Source organism: Bison bison, unplaced genomic scaffold, assembly GCF_000754665.1.
Source record: "Bison bison bison isolate TAMUID 2011002044 unplaced genomic scaffold, Bison_UMD1.0 scf7180017864317, whole genome shotgun sequence".
Lineage (NCBI taxonomy): Eukaryota > Metazoa > Chordata > Mammalia > Artiodactyla > Bovidae > Bison > Bison bison.
In genome coordinates this window covers 3335389-3362347 of record NW_011494889.1, presented here as the reverse complement: position 1 = coordinate 3362347, position 26959 = coordinate 3335389, and the positions used below count along the sequence as shown (strand labels likewise).

The 26959-nt window shown below is 42.6% G+C and overlaps 1 protein-coding gene across 1 annotated transcript; it reads left to right on the top strand.

Moving 5' to 3' along the window:
* The first annotated feature begins 508 nt into the window (after positions 1 to 508).
* Positions 509 to 26959, top strand: LBR (lamin B receptor). Its single transcript, XM_010852853.1, has 14 exons — positions 509 to 638; positions 5097 to 5275; positions 7081 to 7296; positions 9819 to 9902; positions 10563 to 10755; positions 12151 to 12347; positions 14187 to 14241; positions 17767 to 17958; positions 18644 to 18747; positions 19674 to 19799; positions 23312 to 23480; positions 25684 to 25764; positions 25867 to 25989; positions 26727 to 26959. The coding sequence occupies exons 2-14, from the start codon at positions 5111 to 5113 to the stop codon at positions 26885 to 26887; spliced, it is 1866 nt and encodes a 621-aa protein (XP_010851155.1). The 5' UTR covers positions 509 to 638; positions 5097 to 5110; the 3' UTR covers positions 26888 to 26959.

The following is a 26959-nucleotide window of genomic DNA, read 5'->3' as shown; positions in this document are numbered from 1 at the left end:
CACTGCGTCCGGGTTGCCAGAGGTTTTTTTTTTTTTTTTTTTAACACAGTAAGGAGAGCACTAATAGTGTTTCAGCAAGAAGTACTTTCGGCCTCGGAAAGTTGATCTTTAGTGATCGTTATGCAAATTTATTTTCTTTACAGCTTTTTACGATCTCTTTCGCCAAAGTACTTCATACACCAATTTCCCTGCTTTGTATCGCCAGGCAACTGTGGCGCGAGTGCCGGGAGGGAAAGGGTGGGGAAGAGCGAGCGGTCCGTGGGTCTGGCGGCTGAGATAAGGCCGGGGGAAACACAGCCTTCGTAGGCCGAGCCAGGAGCTAATGCTCCGAGATGTGCCACCCGCAGATCTGGTCAGGCAGCTAGGTGGGGCCGGGGGGCGGACGCGCCACGTCTCGTGACGAATCGACAGCTCTGGGCATGATTCAAAAGGCCGAGGAGCCAATAGGAACCCTGGGAAGGCTGGCTAGAGGGGCGGGGCGAGGAAAGGGCGGGGTGGGGGAGGCGCGCGCCCGGGCCGCGGGACCGCGGAGCGCGAGAGCGCGAAAGCGGGCAGTGTCGCGCGCGCGGAACCGCCGCCGGGTTGCTGCTCTGCGACTCTCCCGAAGCCGTTCGTGTTCCCGCAGGATCACTGAGCAGGTGAGCTCCCGAAACCCCGCCCCGCTCCCCGCAGCGCGGTCTCCAAGGGATCTGGGGGAGGCCCGCGGGGAGGGTGCGGCGGAAGGACAGGGGGTCCCGGGGCGCCTGGCGTGGAGCAGCGGCTTCGCCCTCCCCTCCTCCGGGTCGGTCCGGGCGGCTGCTGGCGAGGCTTGAAGTGCGCCCGGCCCGGCCAGCTGCGGAAATGAAGCTGTGGTTTTAAATTGCCGACGTTTCCCTCCATTTTGGACGCGCCGCGTCGGGGTAAAATGATGTTGGCTGGGGAGGATGTGTGGGTGGGTGATCCACCCCGGTGCCTTTGTCCCCGCCCTGCAGCATCGGCCCTCCCAAGACTGCTCTGAGCGCTTTTTTGACAGATTAGCCGGGTGGCTTGGCGGGCCCAGCTCTTGGGTAGGCAGAACAGGCGCGGCAGCCTGGCGGACGGGGAAGTGGGGTTGCCAAGTTGACTTTAATTGTCGGTGGTTGTCACTGGCCTGGAGGGTCGTGGCCGTCTCTGGCGACTTCCAAGGCTGGCTGCATGCATTGCATTCCCCCGCCCGGTATTTCTGCGCACTCAAAAAACGGGTAGTTAGGCAGGTTTGGGTGCTCCTGCTAAAGCTCGATCCTTTTCCCCCCTTCTTTTTAATACATCTTTTTAAGGCTTAAAAAAAAATAAGCGCCTGACTGCAAAGGGCCTGGTTCCAGGCGGTTCACCAAAATAATTACGCGGTCTGATCGGGAATCAGGCTGTTGATACTCAGAATGACCCAGTAGATACATTGGACAGCGCGTGGACGATTCAAGGGTTCAACCCGGAGCAAGTGAACTTGCTTACTTGATGTGTGGAGGAGCCTGCACCCGGCCGGACCCAGCTAGACCCATGCTTCTGGTCCCAGCCCTCAGGGACCTTGCAAATAAGCACGTGCACATCTGTAAAGACACCGTAGTAACTGCCATGGAGGAAAGGATGGGTGTGTGTGCACTAATTTAGATCGAGCGCCAAGTCCAATTTAAGTTTGGTTTCTGAGAGCTGTCTAGAGAGGAGGGGAAAGGGTGAGTAGGAGGGAGTTTATTGCTCCTTCAGTTTTTTATTTTGCTTAGGTCTATAGTGGGGCCATTCTGCCTGTGCAGCCAGGAAGATGGCAGTTTCTTCTGCACCCTGCGGCAGGGGCAGGAGCTAGGCCAGGGGTTCCTGTTTGGGTTTTGCCGGGTAGGCCAGCCTTGGGTGCAGGTGTTGAAGAGGGAAGCTGTGAGACTTCATTTGCACTCCCCTTTCTTTGCCATGTTTAGACTGATTTGGGAAAGTGAAGAAAGATGACCGAAGATGTGATCAGCAGGGAATAGCACATTCTGTTGTGCTGATAAACAGTAACATATTGGAGCCGAAATGTGTAAGGATTCCAGTGCCAACTGACACTGAAGTTAGCAAGCATGTGGCTTAATAGAGAAAAGCCTGAGGGTCCCCATGTTTCCACTGCTAATGGGGGGATGAAGTCATTGTGTTCAGTAAACAGAATCTTTCTTTGCAGACATACTTGGCTAAAACCTCCCTTTTGAGGGAGGCCTATCTTTTGACTTTCTAGGCAATGGCAACCCACTCCAGTACTGTTATCTGGAAAATCCCATGGACGGAGGAGCCTGGCAGGCTGCAGTCCATGGGGTTGCTAAGAGTCTGACAGGACTGAGCGACTTCACTTTCACTTTTCACTTTCACGCATTGGAGAAGGAAATGGCAACCCACTCCAGTGTTCTGGAGAATCCCAGGGACGGGGGAGCCTGGTGGGCTGCCATCTATGGGGTCGCACAGAGTCGGACACGACTGAAGCGACTTAGCAGCAGTAGCAGCAGGAGGTGATGGTACGGTGACTGCATAAATGTCCTGGGGCTTTTCTGTCCTACCTGCCTAGTGACTCCTGCAGGGTTAGGATGTGAGGCACTGTGTGATACTCGTGCAGAGTGGAGGTGTACCATCATAATGGTGGTGGTTTCATCTTTTGGAACATTTGTGTATGAGATAGAGGTCTTCTGAGAAGAATGCCGGTTTGTCCCTTTTTTTTTTCCTTTTTCAACCACCATATGAAAGATTGCTTTTCCTAATTCTTTTTCTTTTAAGTGGAGTTTAGAGTTAAGATATCCGTGAGATATCTTAATTTGTTTAACCCCAAATATTTGATTGGTAACAGAAAAACCTCTTTGGCATTGACCTATGACCAGTATTGGATAGATACTGTGTATGTGGTATCTGTGCAATAAAATTTCCGAAAGGGACAGAATCTGCTCAAGGGATTTTCGCTAGTGGTAAAGAACCTGCCTGCCAATGCAGGAGACATAAGAGACCTGGGTTTGAGCCCCGGGTCGGGAAGATCCCCTGGAAAAGGGCATGACAACCCACTCCAGTCTTTTTGCCTGGAGAATCCCATGGAGAGAGGCAGGCTATAGTCCATGGGTAGCACAGAGTCGGACATTACTGAAGTAACTTAGCACACACAGGCAGCCCTTAATTCCTGAGGGACTGGGTTTCAAAAGTTTATAAAGAGTTATTTGAAACTTGAATGACATCTTCATGTAGAAAGATGTAATTGCCTTCTGCCAGCCCTGGTCAACTGGCATCAGAGAACTAGTACTGGTAACAGAGGTTTGATTTTAAGGGGTCTGAGAGGAAGGAAGGGGCAGAAGAGAAGAGAGAAGCGGGCACATTTCCTTCCTCTGAGTGTTTGGAGGCTTGGAGCCAAATGTTGAAATAGGCAAAACTTGCTGTTGTCACCTTCCTTTTTTGTGCCCCTCCTCCGGGTCCCAAGGTGTCCACCACCTTCTTTTTTTCAAGTTCCCCTCACGGGACTCCTCAGCCAGGTGGGACTTCATCCTCAGAGCATTTGGGCTCCTTGTCCTTGCTCCCCCGCCCCCAGCCCAAACCCCTTCATTTCCCCAGTAATGCTATCTCAGGTAGGTGTCTTGTACCTAACATGCAAATGGACTGACATCCTCTAATCACCACCTGTCTTTCTGTTTTCTTTCATCTACCCAGCCAGCTCCTATCTATCTAAACAAGTGAAGCTTGTGAAGTTTGCCTCTCAGATGATTGATTAACAGGGAAGAAAAGTGATGCTTGGGAAATACTTTTTCTCAGGAGGGGTGTGATAATGTGACTTTCTCCTTTCTTAATTCTGGAGAGTCTTCAAAAGTTCTGAGACGTTGGTATTGTTATGTAATCAGCTCTTGACAGGAGCCGAGTGAGGAATGTCTGTTTGTATGCCCAGAGGATATTTCGGGGATGAAGGTGATGCAAGGAGAGATTCTTCTGTCTTACTGCCTTCTTCAGAGGGTCTAGCTTGTTCAGTTGGTGTTGTGTAGATGTCAGGAGGAGCTGGTTTTGTCCTGTGGAAATGCGAATCTGCTGGTCCATTGAGGGAGAAGCTCTTACTACCTAAAAGCTAGAAGCACCCAGCAATCAGTCCATGTTTGAAAAAAAAGTAGCAAACAGGTCTCATGTAAGTGGCAATTCCTGCAGATTGCTTATGGCTTCTTAGGGTGGTGTTCTTATACCAGGCTTCATGGGCTGTGCTTTGGTTCACTGGAAAAGAAGGCTATGACTGGAGGTTGATGTTTGCTTGTAGGCATTTGAAAAAAAGAGCTAGGATACTGGCCTAGTTATGTGGTTGGCAGAATTACTTGGTATACATTTGAGACTTCAGCTGTAAAACTTGAAAGATTTGTGAAAACCCCAAATTTGCTCTTCATTTTCAATTTGAAGTTATTTTTCTCGCTCTTGGTAGGTTATATAATGTTAATTATATTTGATCTCCTTGCAGTCCAAGGGACTCTCAAGAATCAATTGTTCTATATTTGTCCTATTGATAGTTATTGTTGTTATCCTCTTGTGGTGCCTAATTTATAAATTAAACTTTATCATAGGTACGTATGTGTAGTATCCAAGGGACTATAGTATATCTCCCCATAGTATATATGGGGCTCTGTACTTTATGGTTTCAGGCATCCACTGGGGATGCCTGGCGGTCTTAGAAAATATCCCTCTCGGATAAGGAGGGAACTACTGTTTATGTAGATTTATAAATCAGAAAATATGTGTACTTTGTGAGATTGTGCCTTGCTAATTAAAGAAGTGTGGTCACTGTAGGTGGGTGGTGTTTTGCATGGTGCAAATCATCTGAGCCTTTCTGTTTTGTCGTATAGAGTGATTTCCAGTGAAATATGGTGAGGCAGAGAGAAGAACCTCTGTGTCCTGACTCTGCCACTTCACGTTGTGTCTTTCTGTGCCTTGGACAAAACAGTTAACATATTTAAGCTTCAACTGTAAAACAGGAATTGTACACTCTTTCCTCCAGAGGCTTAGCCCGAAAGTCTTGACCAGTTAAACATTTTGGAAAGTTATATTTTAGTGTTTAATGAGAAAAGACAAATGTGTATATGCTCAGACTCTTATTTTTTTTTTTAACTATTCAGACAGATTTTTGAAAATGCCAAGTAGGAAATTTGCCGATGGTGAGGTGGTAAGAGGTCGATGGCCTGGGAGTTCGCTTTATTATGAAGTAGAAATTCTGAGCCATGACAGCAACTCCCAGCTTTACAACGTGAAATACAAAGATGGAACTGAACTTGAATTGAAAGAGAGTGATATCAAGGTAAGCGCTCCTTGGTTTATAGACCATGTTTATAATAATTGGGAAATCCTGGTAGGTGTGGTTTTTAAGCTTAGAGCAGTGAGGTCTGGCTCTCACACTCCTGCTTTGGGTCATATCCTGATTTTGGCTCTGGAAGTGTATGAATGAGGCACAGGGCTGTGTTCCTCAGAAGCTCCCAGTCTGCTGAAGTCAGACACTTAGATCACACTCTCTCTGGTTTAATGCACTCTGCCATTCTGTGACAGCTTGTCATGGGTGGTACTGGAGCATAACAAGAATAGGGAAGGGCTTGGGGTTTTGGGGCAGGCTTTCAGAGCTGAGTGCTGAAGACAGATCGAGAAACTCAGGTGATGGGGCCAGGGGCTTCCACAGTGGGTTGTGTACCAAAGGCGTGGGTGGGGGTGGACACAGACAACCAGTGCTGAAAGGGTGTGGTGGACAAGGGCCAGAGGAGGGTTAAGAAGGAACCAGAACCGGAGGGGTTTGGGCTTCATCCTAAACACTGAGATTTAATCAGGAGAGTGACATTCATCAGATTTGAGCCCAGGGCTTCTCAACTTATCTGGAGGACCTGAGCTTGAAAATATCTGATCCATGGTATATAAGTACTTATTAATATATCATAATTACTAGGCAATTGAAAAAAAAAAGTACAAAATAAAAGCCCTGACTTTTAATTCTCAGATTCAATAGACATAAATTGACTTGGCCAAAATGCTATAAAAATTTCTACTCATTTCTTCTCAATTTCATTCCTTGTCTCAGATCAGTAACCCATCTCGAGCCCACAGCCTATGGACCACAGTTCAAGTGCTGTAGACCAGGGGTCTGTGACAGTTTTGAGTAAAAGGACAGGTTGCAGATGTCTGAGGCACTGTGGGATGTATAGTTCATGCAGCGTGAGAGGAGGTCTGGGCATGGCAGTGTCTCAATGAGATTTTATTCACAGACAATGAACTTTGAATTTCAGATAATCATGTGCCACCAAGTTTCATTCTTCTTTTGAGTTTATTTGCAGTCATTTAAGAACTGTAAAGCCATTCTTAGCTCTGGGACCACACAAAGTGGGTGGGAAGGATTTGGACTGGGGGGTAGTTTGCCTTCCTTGAGGCCTAGATGCCTGGAAACATTTGGAGTAGGTTAGGGCAGGGTAAAATATTACTAAGTAACCCAGTCTTGGACTTTTTTCCAAAATCTGACTGTTTTATTTGGAGTGAAACGGTGGGACTGATTTTCTTGTTATTTTTTGTGTGCTCTTTACTTTTGTCCCATCATCTGTCTTTTTTTCTTTAAAGATTTTCTTTTCTTTTTTTTGATGTGGACCATTTTTAAAAGTCTTTATTGAATTTGTTAACATATTGCTTCTGTTTATGTTATGGTTTTTTGGCCGCAAGGCATGTGGGATCTTAACTCCCCGACCAGGGATCGAGACCTCCTGAATCAGGAGGGGCGAAGTCTGAACCACTGGACTGCCAGGGAAGTTCCCATCTCAGTCTGAGTCAATGTTATTGTATCTCTTGTATATGTTATTGAGACAATATATAGCTACTTGATTTAGAATAGGCATTTCATGGCAGTATCATCAAAGGAGAGTTAGGAGTGGAAAGGGTGCCTTGGCCTCAGGAGAGACAGGCCATTGCCGCAGTTGTCACTGGCCTCATTGGATGGATGCTGTGCTCCCATGAGCTCCTGAAGTGACTTTAGAAGCACTGATGCCAATCACCGCCATTGCTCCCTTCTTGCAGCGTGGGTCTGCATGTGTTTTGACTTAAACGCTGAAGCTCTGCCTTCTCCTCCCTCTCTAGCCTTTAACCTCCTTCAGGCAAAGGAAAAGTGGCTCGACTTCTAGTTCTCCCTCCAGACGCCGGGGGAGCCGCTCGAGGTCTCGCTCCCGGTCCCCTGGCCGGCTCCCAAAAGGTTCCCGCCGATCCGCCTCAGCATCGTACCAGGCTGACCTGAAGGAAGCAAGGAAGGAAGCCAGGAAAGACATGTTGGAAGTTAAACTGACTCCGCTGGTGCTGGTGCGTGTGTTTGGGAGCCCTCCAGTCTCAGATAGCGTTTAGTCTGCCCAGATCACGTCTCCCCCTTTATGTGTCCGCATGTGATCTGCAGTTAATAATATTAAAATGTCAGGGAAACATCAAATCTAAGGTGGTGAGTTGGAAAGGTTATGTTAGAAAATGAATGTTTGGAAGAATAGAAGGTATAATGCTTTTAAGTGCCGTGAAAAAGAATGTTTTTAAGTTTCGAGTGTTACTTAATATTGTGGTTTTAAAAGAAAAAAAGCAGTGTTTAAATTTTAAATAGATGCAAATTATAGATTGAACTAAGTTATTATCGTAAATAAAAGTTCATGTAGAAAATAATGAGACAAAGAAATTTAAAAAATTAAAAGAATGAGATGAGACATAATATATGGTATAAAAACATTCTTGCTTAGTATCACTGTACTTAATTACCTTCTGTACTCAAAGATGACACTTTTAACTGAATTACTTTCACAGTTCAAGGTTGGAAATATTAGGGTATGCAGAGCCTGTAGGACCTTGCACAATGAATAATTTGGATCATAGACCAAATCAAAATTATAAATAAACAGAATTGAATAAATGTGATTGTTTACTCTCTTCACTTAATGTTACCTCTTTCCTGGATAAAATGCACACAGATTTTTAATAACCTTAAAAAACTGGATTATTACATAGTGTTTTGTAGTCAGATTTAAAAATTTTAAGATATTTGGAATAACCGTCTATTATATTTTCCTACATCACTTTTGTTGTTGTATAGTATTGTTTGGATTTACTATAAATTGTATGGAGGTAACGTAATTGTTAGCACCCTTGTTGATAGGCATTTAGCTTTTTTTCTTTCTAAATTTTAATTATTATAAACAAATATTCTTACACATCTGATATATCCTAGGATAAAATCTTATAAGTGGAACTGCTCTGTCAGATGGATAGAGTAGATTTGAGGCTTTTACTGCATATTGCCAAATTGTTTCAAGAAAGTTTGTACCAGTTCAGGTAGGGTATGAATGACTATTTTCTCATTCTGAGTATAATAGTTATTAGTTTTTTTTTTTTTTTCCACCAATATGATCATCAGAGATTTTCAACTCACTGTTTTAAATTGCATTTTGATGATTATTAGTGAGTTTGAACCTTGTCAGTGGCTCTCTTTACTAGTCAGATGACTCGGGGTAAGGAACAAATGTTGTATGCTTTCTGTCACATGTCATTTTTAGCTTTTAATGACTACTATATTTTTTACAGTGTAACTTCCTTACAGTCCTGGTGACCCAAGAGCTACAGACTAGCTTTGCTCTTCACCAGTTGAGCCCTGGGCTCACCACGGACTCATTGCTGAGTTGAGGATGGTGTGATGTGCATGAAAGACTGTACTTAGACTGCACGTAGCTTTGACATCATGTCATCCTCGTTCTTTTGGACTCCTGATTGCACTATTTGCATTACTTTGCTTCAGCGTGGATACCCTATCAATTTGCCGTCATTATAGTTTAGGGTCAGTTGACTGGCTAAGTTACGGGATTACACTTGTGGTTGCTGTGGGTCACATGCTGGACATTTGCAAAACCACTGCTAAGTGGCTCGTTGGCACTTTGATAAACTTAAGTATATGTTGAATGCTGTCACTGCTCAGTTAGACCTTGATTTGAGCTAGAACTTGGTCCTCTATTAATGTTGTCTTCTGATAGCTAGCCCCTCAAAGGATATATTTATCTTTTTAATTTGTTTTCCTCCTGTTGCTTTATTAGCAGTATAATCTGTCTGTGACTTTAAAGAAGCAAAGTTACAGATTTCAGCCATACATTGCCTGAAAAATGTTTTGTAAATTTAAGTCCTTCCTTTTGTACCATCAATAAGAAATTCCCTCCACTGCTTAAAGAGAATGACATTCAAGGAAAGAGACTGAGTTGAGAAAAGAGAATTAGGGAGAGAAAGTGAAGTGAAAATGAAGTCGTTCAGTCGTGTCTGACTCTTTGCAACCCGTGGGCTGTAGCCCACCAAGCTCCTCCGTCCATGGGATTCTCCAGACAAGAATACTGGAGTGGGTTGGGAGAGAAAATGTAAGGTTAAATAAAAATGAGGTAGATGAAATTGAGAAAATAGGCAGTTCACAGATTACTAGTAGTACTCTGAAAGTACCCACTGTTTCTTCATTTCCTATTATTTACAGCATCTGTTATTGAATAGTGAAATTACAAGATTTAGTCTAATTTTGTTTAAAAGACGAAACATTTTATGAAAAACGTTATATTACAGAAAAATCCAAATGAACTCTTTGGCCAACGCAATAGAAACCTCTGAGAGCCAATCTTTTGAAGATTGGGAAATTCTAGTCAGTTCTATTCCATCTCATTTTTAGCAAAAATAGGCTGAAATAGGCTGAGTTCAGACTGTGAAAATCTTTGATTGGTTTTATTGCTGGGTTTCACAACACTGAATTTTTGCCATCATGTTCCCTTTTACTAAATTGCCATTCTTATGGTTAAAATGTTTTAATTTCTTCAACTTAGAAGCCATTTGGAAACAGCATCAACAGATACAATGGGGAGCCTGAGCTCATCGAGAGGAATGACATGCCTCACAAACACACACAGGTATGACGTGGCTCATCCCTCCTCTTGGGCCATCTTTTTCTTAAAGTGACTTTCTCTAAAGAAGCACATTGAAAACCATCATTTTCCTTAGAATCTTTTCTAAAATTCTGTCCTTGAATTAAGACTGAACATAGAGGATGTCATACTGAGTGAAGTCAGAGAAGGAGAAGTATCGTATGACATCCCTTATGTGTGGGATCTAAAAAGAAATGACACAAATGAGCTGAATTACAAAACAGAAAGGGACTCGCAGACTTAGAGAATGAACTTGTGGTTGTTGGGGGGACAGGATAGTTGTGAAGTTTGGGGTGGTCAGGTACACCCTATATTTAAAATGGTCAACAAACAAGGACCTGCCATATAGCACATGGATCTCTGCTCAGGGTTATGTGGCAGCCTGGATGGGAGGGGAGTTTGGGGGAGAATGGATATGTGTATATGATGCATGGCTGAGTCCCTTCACTGTTCACCTGAAACGATCACAGCATTGTTAATCGTCTGTGCCCCAACACAAAATAAAAAGTTAAAAAAAAAAAGACAGTGTAATTTAACAAATTTATTAGTTTATATGGCTATATTAAGATACTGAATTAGTTAATGTGGTAGCATTCATGATACTTATTGACCTTAGATACTTAATACTTTTTATTTTTTAAATAGGAAAAATTCCACTTGTCACAGGAGAGTAGTCATATACCTACACAGTATAGCCTTCGTGCGAGAAGAGAAGAGATCAAATTAAAAGAAGTAGAGTCGAAGGAAGAAATAGTTGTCACAAAAAGACCTGCATTGTTGAGAACCTCTGAAGTGACAGCCACACAGTCAAAGGACTTGGAGTTCGGAGGAGTGCCTGGTAGGCATCAGAATCAGCCTGGGGAGGGCAGGAAGGGTGGGCGAGTGGTCATTGCTGTAAAGTGAGCAGAAAAGGCCTTTCTCTGAAGAAATCTGCGGGCAGCCAGGGAGTGAGCCTGGCAGGAGCCTGGAAAGAATTTTCAGTGAGGAGGAACAACAGGTACGAAGGCCTGAGTGGGAGTATTTGGGAGGGTTATCATAGAGGAGAAAGGGTGCCCTTGTGGCTGTATGTAAAACTCTTAGCGATCTTTTCATAGATTTTTGAGCAAAGAAGTGTAAAGTGACGAAGGGAAGGTTGGTATGATAGTTGTATGTAGGAAGGACAGTGAACGATTGGTGATTGGGAAATCTGCTAATAATCAGACCATGGTGCCAGGGCCTTGCTTGGCAGTAACACTGGGAATAAGCTGCATGCTTCCAGTGGGGTCATGGTGTCTACCTTACCTGCTAGACAGGTTGCCTTTGAGGGTCAAAGATCTGAAGCATTCAGAGACGGAGTTATTAAGTGGGTGGAGTTGGTGAGGTTTTATGAGATTATACCAAGAAAGGACTTCTTGGTGTCAAGTGGTTCAAAATTCTGCATGGCTTAACTGCTTTGTATTTTATAAGTTGTAACTCTAGGTGGTGTCCAACATTGCTTAACAGTCTGTGCACATGCTACATGAATGTGATACTGTTTCTTTAAAATAATTTTACTTATTTATTTTTGGCCCACTGGTCTTCATCACCGTGCAGACTTTTCTCTGGTTGTGGTGGGCAGGGGCAGCTCTTGGTTGCCGTGCTTGGGTTTCTCACTGCGGTGGCTTCTCTTGCTGCGGAGCACGGGCTCGAGGGGCATGGACTTCGGTAGTTGCAGCTCCAGGGCTTTAGGGCACAGGCTCTAGTCCTGCGGCATGTGGGCTCTTCCCAGATCAGGGACTGAACCCACGTCCCCTGCACTGACAGGCGGATTCTTTGCCGCTGAGCCATGAAGGAAGCCCTGAATGTGATACTGTTTTAATTATTAGAAACTTAGGGATATAAAGTTTTCTGTTTTTTAAAGATTAGACCAATAGATAGTTTTTAGATGTTCAGTCTTCAGATTGCTGGAATCTCAACATATCTACTCCCATTGTGGTTGAATTTTGAATGTTTTAGAGGTTGGTTTCTGAGGTGGAATCTAGCTCTTCAGTTCTGGATGTGTGCTGTTTTTTTACTACTTTTATGCCTGTGGTTGCTTTCCCAGAAGATGTAACAGGTGGACATGCGGACTATCTCATGGAGCATTAGACGTTGGTTTCAAACAGCTAGCCAGACTTGAGTTCTGACCTTCACTAGAAACTCAAGTGATTCTTGAAAAAGAATAAACTAGCCTGGATTGAAATAAGAGCCTTGAATGCTCACTGATTATTTACAGGTGTTTTTCTCATCATGCTTGGCCTGCCGGCCTTCCTCTTCCTGTTGCTGTTGATGTGTAAGCAGAAAGAGCCCAGTCTTCTGAATTTCCCGCCTCCTCTGCCAGCTTTGGGTGACTTATGGGAAACCAGAGTCTTTGGGGCCTACCTGCTCTGGTTTCTCCTTCAGGCTCTGTTCCACTTACTGCCGATTGGAAAGGTAAGGTTGTGTTGGTGGGGCGCAGTGCAGTGAGGTGGTCTTCCTTCCATTCCCATGTTTATGTGAAGATATTGATAGTAGTTTTAAGGTTAAAAGCTGTCCATGGTCACAACCACCCAAGCTTAGAAATTTTCGTTTGTTAAACCTTTACTCTTTGTGTTCTGTAACACTTGCTTATCAAGTAGAACTTTAAGAATCTGATTAAGGGTTCTTGTGTAACTTTCCAAACCAAATAGAAAAGAATAAGCTGTTTTGCAAAATAGCCCGAATAATAGCAGAGGTTTCTGGGGAAGAAAAAAGTTTCCTCATATGTCATTTCAGGTGCAGAATTTTAAATTATCAGCTGATAGGGTACTGAGCTCAATGGACTTTAGTCCGCTTCTTTTACTTTTTAAAATATGATAAGTTTTTAAATTTTCATCTCAGAAATTTGTTGTTTGGACCGTTGATCTCATGCAGTGTCTTTAAAACTTGTCCTCATTGCTGAGTATAGTCTTTTTTTTTTTTTTCAGTAGAATCCTCTACTTGGATATATTTAAAGGAACATGAGATTCCTTAATGAATAAATAATTCATTTAAAGATCTTAGGGCTTTGCAGGTTTGCCAACTGTCTGTAGACCAAAGGATCAGTTTTATTGGGAATGGAGAATGCCAGTGATAGGAGGCTAGAGCTGCAAACTTTAAATACTTTGGGACCTCACCATGACAGTGGCCTTAGAGAGGATTCTTGTGATGTGAATTTTCAGGTATTCTTGTGATGTGAATTTTCAGGTATTTTTGTAATAAGACTCTACAGTAAAAACTACAAGTTCAGATAAACTTAAGTAAAGTTAGGTCAACTAGATAATATTTATTGAGAAAAGCAGTTTTGATGGGGTTTATATATATTTACTTATATATATATATATGTATTTCACAGACTAAAACCAAACACAGGAGTTGTTAGATACCTTTAATAGATAAGAATCATTTGAAATTAGCCTGTGGTTTTGCTAATCCTGTGATCTCAAACAGACATTACATTTCTACTGGGTTCCCTTTCACAGATAATGAAAGAGTATAGTAGTTTGGCCAAAGACAGATGATACCATATTAGTATAATTTATAATGAATTTCGCTGTTTCTGAATATTGGGGAGTAAACTTTAGTTGCCACTGGGCATGTGAACTTTTTAACTCATCCCATTCACATGTGTTTCTTGAGTACCTTTTAATGGGGATGCCGTGGGTGATCCACATGAAGAGATACAATGGTCCAGTGAACATACTCACTGTCTCTTATTGGAGATAAAAGAATCACATGAAATGATTGAATAACTGGGTGAGCATATATTTATAAATAGCAGAGCAAGAAAGTATATGAGTTCCTGCCATCAACTGTATGGGCCATAGTGAACTGGGTGAGTGGGGTTGAACCTGATTGAAAGGACTGCACAAGTGTGAGGTGCTGGAGTTGTTCTCCACTTTGTAAGCAGTGGGGAGTCATTGAAGGATTTTGAGCTTGAGGTCAACTAGATGTACAGGTTTTTGAAAACACATCTAGTCTTGTGGTGGGACATGGGATGGTTGGGGGAGGGTGGCTGTTGCAATAGTCTGAGTACACAGAGAAGTCACTACTAGATTTGTATTTGAGATAAACTGAAGGTGGAATTACTTCACCAAAGGGCATGCTGCAAAGATTTTTGAAACTTGTTACTAAACTTTCCTACCAAAAGACAATCCTCCTTGTTGGGCATATTGAAATTTAGGTGATTTTACAAGACACACACACACACACACACACACACGGTAAAGTGATGTGCTTTATAAATTTTTTAATTAAAAAAACTTTTCTTTTAAGGTTGTAGAAGGAACACCTCTTACTGATGGAAGAAGACTCAAGTACAGATTAAATGGTAATTTTTTTTTTTTTAAGACTCAAATTGATGACTTGATAGCACAGACTTTTGGGTGTTGTACTCTTAAACTATCAAAGCTGATTGCACCAGAGCAGTAAAAAGTTAATTATTCCTTAGTAGTCTAAAGGGCATGCAAATAAACTGCTCACACCTGCAGCCAATATGTAAAAATTATGCTGTGTAGAGTAACAAGCCCCTCAGTCACTCTTTTCCTCTCTCCAGTTTTATTTTCTTTTTATTTACTTATTAATTTATTTTTGGCTATGGTGGGTCTTTGTTACTGCCCGTAGGCTTTCTCTAGTCGCAGTGAGCAGGGGCTACTCTGTTTGCGGTGCACAGGCTTCTCACTGCAGTGGCTTCTCTTGTTTGGAGCACAGGCTCTAGGTGCGTGGACTTCAATAGTTGTTGTAATGAGTGAACTCAGTAGTTGCGGATCCCAGGCTCTAGGCATGCAGGCTCAGAAGTCATGGTGTATGGGCTTAGTTGTACTGTGGCACGTGGGGTCTTCCTGGACCAGGAATCAAACTGGTGGTGTCCCTTGCATTACAGGTTGGATTCTTAACCCCTGGACCACCAGGGAAGCCCCAGTTTTATTTTCTTAATAGCATTTATCATTCACTGAAGCAGTTTTGCATAAACATTTTATCATCCTGAGTCATCTCCATGAAGTGAAGTCCTACACTGATGTGGGCTTCCTGGCCACTCCTGCTCTTGGGAGTTCTTGCCCATTTGTTCCGGCCACTGGCCTGTGGGCCATCTCTAGGCTATATTCTCAGTGCTTTTGCCTGGAAAACTTTCCCCCAGTGTCAGCTGCCTCATCTCTGATGTCTCTCTGCTCAGAGAAGCCCTCAGGTCCCTTTCTTTCCTTTACCCTGCCTTATTTTCCTCTATGATAGGTCTTCCAGACATCAGTGTGCTTGTCTGTTCATGGGGGTCTCCCCATGAGAAGGCGGCCTGTGGGCTGGGATTTGGCTGTGTCTTTGTGGTATCCTCCTCATCAGCAGAGTGACTAGCCTGTAGAAGGCGCTCATTAGGGGGAGCTCTGAGTGGATGGAGTGGAAGTCTCACTGAACGTCTCAACAAGAGGGCCCTGTCCCTCTTGATCCAGCCCCTCCTGTGGTAGGAGTGTGTGCTGAGGAAGAGGATCAGCCCACCTTTGCCATGTAAAGACTGATGAAGTTTCATTAACTTAAGAAATAAATGTATATATAGTGTGCTGCACTGTGCTTAGTCACTCATTGGGTCTGACTCTTTGCAATCCCATGGACTGTAGCCCACCAGGCTCCTCTGTCCTTGGGGATTCTTCAGGCAAGAATACTGGAGTGGGTTGCCGTGCCCTCCTCCAGGCATATATATAGTGTGGTTATCCTTAAATGATTTTCCATTGTAACTAGACTGAGTAGACTGTTTTCCTTCCCTTGGGAATTATTATTATCATTTTTAATTCTTGGACGGTTTTAATCCTGTCGCTTCTCACCTGTCTGACTGCGGATGCTTTTTTCAGTGGCTCGCCTAGCATCCACTGTATCTGAAATCCTTCTGCTGGGCTTCAGAGGGGAAGCCAGAGATACTCAAGATGCCTCTTGTGCCAGGTGTGTAAAGCATCGAGCCTAGCTCAGCACCTGACCCATGGTGGTTGCGTAACACTTGTCTGCTGCTACTGTCAGATGTTTTGTTTACTTTGACCGGATTCCTTGCTTCTGGAACCAGCTTTAGAATCTGTCCTATGCCTTGTTTCCCCAGTGAGGCTGAATCTGGGGAGGGATGGGGTGGTGTTCACTTCTTGCCATCAGGTCTGTCACTATCTGTGTTTTGTGGGCTTCTCTCTAGGTGCCCATTTACTTCTGAGTGCTCTTCTTTTCTGTTTTTGCTTCCCTTTGAAGGCGCAGCTCCTCCCAGGCTGAGCACAGTAACCTTGGGCTTGGAGCTAGCAGTGGCTGGACCAGTTTTGCTTGATCCTTCTTTTTAAAATTACCTCATCTGATTACTCTCACGCTAGCATTATAAGATTTTACCATTATAAACTAAGGAGAGTCCTAAGATGTTTTGAATAATTTAATCCACATAGGCGAGAGAGCAAGAGCAAGAAACTGCTTCATCTACCATTCTTTTTCTTTAATATTCATAAATTTTATGAGCATTAAATGAGTGTTTTACAAAGTTACTCTTTAGAGTAAACATGATATGTGGAAAACGTGGATTTAAATAGTTAATTAGAGATGACAGTTTTACTTTACAAAAACTTTGGTTTCAGAATTCTTTTTTTTTTTAATTAAAAAAAAATTTGTTTTAATTGGAGGATAATTGCTTTCCAGTATCGTGATGGTTTTTGCCGTACATCAACATGAATTGGCCATAGGCACCCATGTGTCCCCTTCCTCCTAAACTCTCCTCCCACCCCCCTTTCAGAATTCTTATAATATCTACCTCTTTTCTGTGTTAGACTGTTTTTATCCAAATGTGATTTGATGACTTAGAGGACAGTTTTTGCAGACACTCGACTCCTGAAAGGAAAACTATTCCTTGAGTCAGAAGAAAAAGCAGACACTCAGCCTCTCTCTGTTAAGCTGTACCAGGGCTAGCTTGGAACAGGGGTTCCTCTCATGGGGCCTCGTGGTCTCTTTTACTTTGGAATGGACATTGTCTCTGGGCCCCAGCAGTCCCTCCCTGGTGTCTCCAGCCCGCTGGTCCCCTCAGTCTCCTGCCCGGCCCTGGAGGGGGCATTCGTGTTGGGGCATTCTCTGAGGGCAGGGTCTTGAGGTCTGTGTTTGGGAGATAGAGTACAATTCAGGGTCCTTTGAGACCATTATTGATAAATTATTTCAGATAAAAATATTCATAATTTATAACCAAGATTACCCTAGGGTTTTAAAATGTGTCCACCAGGACTTCCCTGGTGGCTCTGATGGTAAAGCGTCTACTTACAATGCGGGAGACCCAGGTTCAATCCCTGGGTTGGGAAGATCCTCTGGAGAAGGCAATGGCAACCCACTCCAGTACTCTTGCCTGGAAAATCCCATAGACAGAGGAGCGTGGTAGGCTACAGTCCATGGAGTCGCAAAGAGTTGGACACGACTGAGTGTCTTCACTCACTCACTTTAAAATGTGTGTTTGGCCCAGCTCTGTCAGTAATTAGCCATTTGACTTTGGGCCTGAGCGTTTGGACCATATGAATTTTGAGGTTCTTTTATGGTAAATTTTGGTGCACCTCTTTTCAGCTCTCTCTTAATTAAAAGCAGATGACTGTTCACAATGAAAAATATGTCATTATTAAGTCCTATTAATAATTATGTTATTAATTAACATACTGTTATTGATTAAGTCTGTATGGGAGATGTAGCATCTGTATTGAAGACTGCTAACCTCAGGGGCACTGCTTGTTCATGCACTTGTGTATATTTAGCCTGGGTAATGAAACTAAGACTTAAACAAATAATGTTGCATTATTTTACAATGGTATAAATCTCTTGTGAACCCTGGGTTAACATTAATTTTTTGACCCCCCCGCTTTTTTCTTTAAAGGATTCTATGCTTTTATCCTGACATCTGCACTCGTCGGAGCGTGTTTCTTCTGGAATGTCGAGCTTTACTATGTGTACCGTCACTTCCTGCAGTTTGCGCTTGCAGCCATTCTTTTTGCCACGGGCTTGAGTGTTTACCTCTATGCCAGGGCTTTGAAAGCGCCCCAGGATGAACTGTCGCCGGCCAGCTCTGGTGAGCAGTGTTAGACTGCGTGGGTCCCATGAACGCCTCCCACGAACGTGCCCTCCCACCCCCACTGGCCCCTCAGCATCCAATTCTAGGCTTTCATAGAATTCTCTTCTTTCTTCAGTTTATGAGAGATGAGAAATAGGGAAAAAAAGATGAAAAATAATTTTAAGAAAAATAAAAGGAAGAAAATGTGATTCTCCCCTCATGCTTTCCTGTTTGTTTCTTCTTCCTTTTTTAGTCACTTGATGACAGTAAGACATTTTAATAAGTTACAGCATTTCAGTAACATTAGTGTTATAACCATTTATGGCTTATGTTATATTTTGTTTGAAACAGTACATATCCTTTTTAAAAAAATCAAATAATAGAGATTATAAATTGGTCAATTCTAAAGTATTTAAAAACATTAAAAAAAATTAAATGACTTATTTTAAAAATTGTGAGTCTACATTAAAAAAAAAACTCCAGTTCCCTCAAAATCCAGGAATCTGGGCCCCATAGGTCCCATGCCTGTAGCAGCATGGATATTTCCAGATGGGGCCGGCGTCCCCTGCGTGTCCTCCCCGACTATCTGCCAGGCTGTTGGAGATGACTGAATTGTGACCCTGGGTAGTAGACAGCAGTGCGGTTTTAAAGTCTCATAGTTGGGTTTGGAATCCCGTTTGGATAAAAACTTTTCCCTTCTTAGGAAATGCCATCTATGATTTCTTCATTGGCCGGGAGTTAAACCCTCGGATTGGTACTTTTGATCTCAAGTACTTTTGTGAATTGCGTCCCGGATTGATTGGATGGGTATGTCTTTTTTTTTTTTTAAATTTCAGTTCAGTAGTACAAATTAGTCTTGCATTTAGAAAGAAATGTAGACAGTTTTGAAGTGAGCTTATAGATGGTATGTTTTTAGGAATAATTATAAATTTCCATAAATTTGTCTACTTCAAATATTTTCTTACCTTAAATATAGTCCAAGGGTTAAGATGTTGTGTTATAGGTTATAGGTTATAAGTTGTTATGGGTTATAGGTTAAAAGAGTTTGTATTATTTTGACTATATCAGTTTGTGTTTATGTAAGAAAATAATAGTGTAGATGAATTTATGAAGAAAAAATGTATTTTCTTCCTTTTAAAAAAAATGTACTTTTACCTTATTTTAGACTTGTATGAAAGTTGCAAAAGTAAGAGTTCCTTCACATCACTTTCCCCAATGTTGGTGTCTGACAGAGCCATAATATAGTTATCAAGAATAGCAGTTAAAAAAGAGAGAAAAAAAAAAGAATGACAGATTCACCTTTTATAGTAGTTTTAATTAAACCCGTAGACCTTATTCAGGTTTTCACCGTTTTTCCACTGTTGGCCTTTTCCTGTTGCAGGACTCTCTTCAGGGCCTGACTGTGCACTTGTTTGTTATTTGGTGTCCTCTAGTCTGCAGCGGTTGCTTAGTCGTTCTTTGTCTCTCATGACTTTGACACTTCTGAAGAATACTCGGTTATTTTGTACGAGGGCCCCTAGATGTGGGTTAGTCCAGCATTTTCTCATGATCGGACTAGGTTGTGTGTCTTTGGCAAGACTCCCACAGAATAAGTGTCCACCTCAGTACATCTTATCAAGGGATTGATGTGTCTCATCACTGATGATGGCTTCTCAGTGAGGTGTGTCTGCAGCTTTCTTGGCTGGGAAATTACCACCTTTCTCTGGAAACTCTACCTGCCCCTTTTGTTTTAGGTGGTCATTAACCTTGTGATGCTTTTGGCTGAGATGAAGGAACAGAATCGCGCTGTTCCATCATTAGCAATGATTTTGGTCAACAGTTTCCAGCTCCTGTATGTGGTAGATGCTCTCTGGAATGAGGTAAGTAATTTTTAAGAGCCTTGGAGTCAGATGGCATTGGGTGTGGGTGAGTGACTTTTCTCCTCCAAGCCTCAGATTCTTACACACAAGGTGAGGAGAACCTAACCTGCCTCCACGGCTTATGAAGATTAAATGAAACGTGGGTCCACGTGACACAGTGAGCTGACACACAGAGAGCGCTAACAGGTGGTAGGTGTCCGTGTGTGTCAGCTGCTCTGTCAGCCGCTAGATATTTAAGATCTGTGAATCTTGAATTAGTGGGTGTGACCGATTCATATAAATAAAACTTCTTTTCTTAGTGATTCTAATGGATGAAAATGGATGGATCAAATACTATCATTGAATTCACTTCAGTTCAGTCGCTCAGTCATGTCTGACTCTTCACGACCCCATGAATCGCAGCACACCAGGCCTCCCTGTCCATCACCAACTCCTGGAGTTCACCCAAACTCATGTCCATCGAGTCGGTGATGCCATCCAGCCATCTCATCCTCTGTCATCCCCTTCTCCTGCCCCCAATCCCTCCCAGCATCAGAGTCTTTTCCAATGAGTCAACTCTTCTCATGAGGTGGCCAAAGTACTGGAGTTTCAGCTTTAGCATCATTCCTTCTAAAGAACACCCAGTACTGATCTCCTTCAGGATGGACTGGTTGGATCTCCTTGCAGTCCAAGGGACTCTCAAGAGTCTTCTCCAACACCACAGTTCAAAAGCATCAATTCTTCGGCACTCAGTTTTCTTCACAGTCCAACTCTCACGTCCATACATGACCACAGGAAAAATCATAGCCTTGACTAAACAGACCTTTGTTGACAAAGTAATGTCTCTGCTTTTTAATATGCTGTCTAGGTTGGTCATAACTTTCCTTGCAAGGAGTAAGCGTCATTGAATTAGGATAGTATTTTTTGGATTATCAAGGAGCAGCTAGTTCTTAAATACTGGGGGAGTTGTTTTATTGTTGGTGTTTCAGAATACAAAGAATAACTTTAATCAGATGGATATAAAATCAGAAATCATGATACACTGAGGAAACCAGTTTAAATGACACTGATCTCTTAATGTGGCTTTTCTCATACATTGATGCAGGATCAGTTCTTTCTGCTACTTGAAGACTGGCAATGTTTGCTAGTCTCTGTCTCATCTAAATATATTACTCTTGAAAATATATTACTCTTGAAAACAGTATCTTCTTTGGGTCTGTTCTACAACTGTTTTATCATTTACTATTATCTTTGTAATCATTTCCTCCAAATTCTAAATTAAGTTTTCTTTCAATTTTAAAAACAAAATTGATGGTCCTACATCATGATATTCCAAAGCAAGTGTTCATGGCACCCTGTTGACATTTTGAGAGAAAGTCCTTCTTTAAGATGTTTTTGAAAAATTGTATTATTTGGTTATACTCAGTCAAGGCGACTTTGAGAACTTGATATTGATATGTTGATAATCTTCCTTTTCTTTGGGAGGAGATTAGGACCTCTTGGAGGTAAGCAGATCTTGAGTACAGGTAGCCACATTTGGACTCTTACTGAGCTCCTACCACTAAATGCAGACCTGGGCTCAGCCTGGGAAACTGCAAAGATATTGGGAGCATCTGATACAGAGTCCTCTGAAAATTCCAAAATTCTCAGCCATGTTTAATACTCAAAATTAAACATGTTTCTGAAGTTAAAAAAAACACCAGCTCTTATAAATGTACTTCATCTTGCCAGTTGGAGGTCTTTCTTTGATTATGTAATAAATAGATGCTCAGAAGATGGTAGGGTATGTTTTACAAGCCAAATGATATTTCCTCTGTTGTTTTATCCCCTCAGAGATTATTTTTTTAAATTCCTATCTGATGATGAGTAATTCTTCCTTCGAGTTTTCTGTCTTGTCATGGAGGTCACTTTTTAAGTGACTTAGAAATTCATATTTTCTAGAGATTGAAACAAACGTTGACTTCTGTTAATTAACAAAAAATGATTGTGTCTTAAGGCAAAACTCTTGCGGCAGTTTTTTACCCAGGGTAGCGGATTAAAGTTGGGAAGTTATTTTTTAAATAAGTCATCACTGTCTCAGCCAGATTATAGTTAGCCTCTTGAAGAAGAAACTTGATTTTGTGGTTTTCTTTAGTATCTGGCACGCTGCTGTTTAGTTAGCGGATGCTTAATAATTTTCTTATTTGATTGAGTGATAGAAATTCCTCTGCGTGTTAATGTGGCACACCTTGAGAAATGGAGACTATGAACTTAAATGTGAATGACCCTTCCTCTGAGCCTCTGCTTCTGTCCTGCAGCCCTCTGAGTCCCTGGGAACTGGGTGGGGTTGGGGGTCCTCCCCGCCCCTTCTGGCACCAGGTGTTGGTATCTTGTCACTTCCTCTGCCCACTCCCATGTGCCCCTGTCGTCATCCCTCGTGTGCTATCTTGGCTGCTCCCCAGTGCAAAAGAATAGGCGTGTTGACTAGAGGGTGACCCAACAGGCCCGGAAATTGTAACATCCATTTTTCTGTTCTGTGGTCTTTTTGTTTGCTTTCTGGGGAGGGGGGAATACATTTTGGAGATCTCACTCTTTTCCTTTAACCTAAAACATTGATTCTTTAATAGAGATTATACTCGCTAATTTTTCTGGTCAGTGTTGAGTACTAGAGTCTGAGGCAGGTTAGGGATGCCCTGAGACAGGGCCGTCTCCACTTCCAGGGCCTGCAGGTTTCTGGCTCGTGCCAGCCAGATCCACAAGAGAGTGCATTCAGGCCCTGGTTTACCCTGAGCAGTGAAGCAGGCAGTTTCCCATGATGCCGAGTAGTGTGGACAAGCTACCTGAAAAGCTAGATTATGCTCAGAAGTTAGGTTCGGAAGCCTGGAGTGCTGCAGTCTATGGAGTCACAAAGAGTTGGACACAGCTTAGTGACTGAACAACATTAGCTAGGTCAACGCACCTGTACTCGGTGCTGGGGTGGGAACTGGTGCTCCCCGCATCTTCCAGTCCAGTAGAGAGGGCCGCTGAGTTACAGGACAGTCAGTTGGCTTCAGCGAGTGGTGGGTTGAGGAAGGCAGTACAGGCCAGGCTTCAGCTGCAGTTGGGGGAGGGTGTTCCAGGCAGAGGCGGGGAGGCAGAAGAGGCATTGGGAGCTCTGTGGTTCAGGATCATGGAGGGAGTGGCTAGAGTGACAGAGGATGAAGCAGAATGACTCAGTGTGATACCTGTGCCAAGGGAGACAGATCCCCACTCCTACCTTTAAACATTTTAGGTTGCTGTACTGTCTCATCTTAGAGGATGAGATGGCTGGACGGCATCACTGATGCAATGAATATGAACTTGGGCAAACTCCGGGAGATGGTGAAGAAGCCTGGTGTGCTGTAGTCCATGGGGTCACAAAGAGTGGGACACGACTGGGTGACTGAACAACAACCACCTTCCTTTAGCTTTTTGTAAATTTGACTGTAAATTAGTACTTTATTTGAATACTTTAAACATAGAAGCTTTTCTCCCTAAACTTTAAACATTTTTTTCCCTTCTCTGTACCCATTTAGGAAGCATTATTGACAACCATGGACATTATACATGATGGATTTGGATTCATGCTGGCTTTTGGAGATTTGGTGTGGGTTCCATTTATCTACAGCTTTCAGGCCTTTTATTTAGTCAGTCATCCAAATGAACTGTCATGGCCAATGGCTTCTCTAATCATTGCTCTGAAACGTGAGTATTAATTTCAGTCTCTGTGTATTAAATACTGTGTACTGAGTCTGTTGTACTGTGGTATCACATGTTTACAGCGTGCCCTTTTAAATGGCCATGATTAGCTCAAGTATGAAATAATCTGTGATGGATGAGTTAAGTCATAAAAGATTCTTGCATCTTGCAAAGAGAATGGATGCTTCTTCCTTGGGTTCTTCAGTAGTTATTTAAACATCATTTTGAACAAAACACCTGTTTAAAAATTTATTCAGTTCAGTTCAGTCGCTCAGTCGTGTCCGACTTTTTGCGACCCTGTGGACTGCAGCACGCCAGGCCTCCCTGTCCATCACCAACTCCCGGAGTTTATTCAAACTCATGTCCATTGAGTCGGTGATGCCATCAAACCATCTCATCCTCTGTCGTCCCCTTCTCCTCCTGCCCTCAATCTTTCCCAGCATCCGGGTCTTTTCCAATGAGTCAGCTCTTTGCATCAGGTGGCCAAAGTATTGGAGTTTCAGCTTCAACATCAGTCCTTCCAGTGAACACCCAGGACTGATCTCCTTTAGGATGGACTGGTTGGATCTCCTTGCAGTCCAAGGGACTCTCAAGAGTCTTCTCCAACACCACAGTTCAAAAGCATCAATTTTTCGGCGCTCAGCTTCCTTTACAGTCCAATTCTCACATCCAATCATGACCACTGGATAAACCATAGCTTTGACTAGATGGACCTTTGTTGGCAAAGTAACATCTCTGCTTTTTAATATGCTGTCTAGGTTGGTCATAATTTTTCTTCCAAGGAGTAAGTGTCTTTTAATTTCATGGCTACAGTCACCATCTGCAGTGATTTTGGAGCCTCCCAAAAATAAAGTCAGCCACTGTTTCTACTGTTTCCCCATCTATTTGCCATGAAATGATAGAACTGGATGGCATGATCTTAGTTTTCTGAATGTTGAGCTTTAAGCCAACTTTTTCACTCTCCTCTTTCACTTTCATCAAGAGGCTGTTTATTTAAAAATAATACAATTATTGTTAAAAACAATACAATTTTATTGTTTTAGTAATGGTTCACTTTTTTTTGTTGAGAGCCCTCTTTTTCTGGTAGTAACTTGAAAAATAGGAAGATGGTCTTGCCTTCCTAGAGCTTATGCTCTTACAGAAGAAATAACACTCTCAGACACTGGATTGAGGCACAGGAAGAGTCTAGAGGAGGGACTGTTAGAGCAAATATGACGGGAGTTTAAGGTAGAGAGCACGTCTCTCTGGGGAATATCACTGTAAACTTACTGGAGAATGTGGTTTTTGATCTGTTGGGTGAGTGAAAGTGGCATGGGGAGACAGACACATTGGACAGAGGGAACAGCTTGACCAGGGTGGTGGGGAAGAGTGAGGAGTACAGCTTGGCTGATGGTAGCAGGTTGGATTCAGGATGGGCTTTTTCTTTTGTTACACTGGTCGTTAAACACATCCACCAGAGGGAGGGCAGGGAAAGCAAGCACTGAACTTCAAATGTTGCTAGTTTCATTACACTAATATCTATGGTAGAAGAAAAATTCAAGTCTCTGGTTGAAATTAAGATTTAATTTCACTGTTGGTTTGGTTAACACATCCCTGTGTGTTATTCAAGACAGGCTATGTCTATTTTACAGTGAAGCTAAAAATGGGGAGTAGAGTTATTTTTTACTACTTTATTGAGGACTGATGATACATAGTCATATGTCAGGGCCTCTTAGTTTTGACGTTTTGAAATTTGAAATAAAGCTACCAGCTTAAGAGGCTTGCAGTGGGATTTGGCATATGTTAATATTTATGTGCATATTGTTCTGGTACAGATTCTGAGCTATAGTTTTATTAATGAAGCATTCATGTTATGGTCCGTAGATATCATAACTAACAGATGAACTCCAGTATTGATTTTATTGTAATGTGGGCTGCAGTAGATTTTATTCATGGGTGCACCATGAATAGTAATGCATATTTGTTAGTTTTGCCTTCAAGGTGTCCCCAGGTAGATGAGGAAAGCTGTAAGATAGTGAGATATCAGGACTGGATCTTCTTTTGTCATCCTGAGATTGAGAGGGTTTGAATTGTTCTTAAGAAATCAGACTCTTCTGTACTTTGGACATTTCCTTGGAACACAGGAATCATTTCTGAATGAAATTACAGATGCTTTAAAATAAAGATTATATGTAAATTGTTAACAAATTAAATTTTAAAAAAATTACAGTATGCGGATTTGTAATCTTCCGATGTGCAAATTCTCAGAAAAATGCATTCCGGAAAAACCCCGCTGATCCAAGGCTTGCACGTAAGTATTGGTTTATATTTATTGTATTTTTGCATTATGTAAAGATTTTATGTATCTGCTTGTCTTAGAATCCTTAAACATGTATTTTTAATTTCTGTATAGATTTAAAAACCATTCATACTTCAACGGGAAAAAATCTTCTTGTTTCTGGATGGTGGGGTTTTGTTCGCCATCCCAATTACTTGGGTGATCTCATCATGGCCCTGGCGTGGTCCCTCCCATGTGGTAAGCATTCAGGAAGAGAGCTGATGGGACTCTTTCCCAGGCCGCCCACACATGTCTGTCCTCTGTGGGTCTGGGTGTTGTCTCTGTTAGAGGTTGGGGTTTCTCGTTCCCCGACGGAGTGCTGTGTTCTGTCCAGCACCTCATTCATCCTGTGTCTGAGGGGAATTAGGAAATCACAGAGCATGAAGTTTTACTCTAAAATCCTGCAAGCAAAACTTTGTTTTCAACTGTGTCTGGTAGCTTTTTTCCTAAGCGGACTATGTAGGAATGAATTAACCTTTTATTCATGACTCGCTGTACATGGATTCTGAAAAAATTTGGTTCTTAAGAAAAGGCACACATGGCTTTGTGTGTGTCCGGGTCAGCCCACACCCTGCAGTGCTGTCTGCCCTGCTCTGCCTGCCCTGCAGTGATGGCTAGCAGTTCTCACCCTGAGCACCAGAGGGGAGGAAATGGAGAGATTTGCTTTAATTAGAAGGGCAGATGTTCTGATTATGAAGGATTGTTAGGATGGATTAATCACTCTTCTTTGAATAGCTTTTAATTCAAATACTACCTCCTGCCACACAGCAGTGGGATTTTATGAACTGGTTTAGTTGTTTCCCCCATTATTGGAGAAAATGGAGTAACGGGACGCCCCAGTTTTAGGCTATTTGGGGAACGCAGGAAACAATGTTGTGTAGTTGTGTACTGAAAAATAAAAATACTAGGTAATACTGTTTACTTTTGTTCCCCAGGTTTCAATCACATTCTGCCGTATTTCTACGTGATTTATTTCACCATCTTGCTGGTGCACCGGGAAGCCCGCGACGAGCACCACTGTAGGAAGAAGTATGGCCTGGCGTGGGAGAAGTACTGCCAGCGAGTCCCCTACCGCATAGTCCCCTACATCTACTGATTCTGCTCTGGGCGCCCTCTAAATGCTCCTGCAGTTCTATCTTCCGTTTGCAAAAAAAAAGAAAAAAAAAAA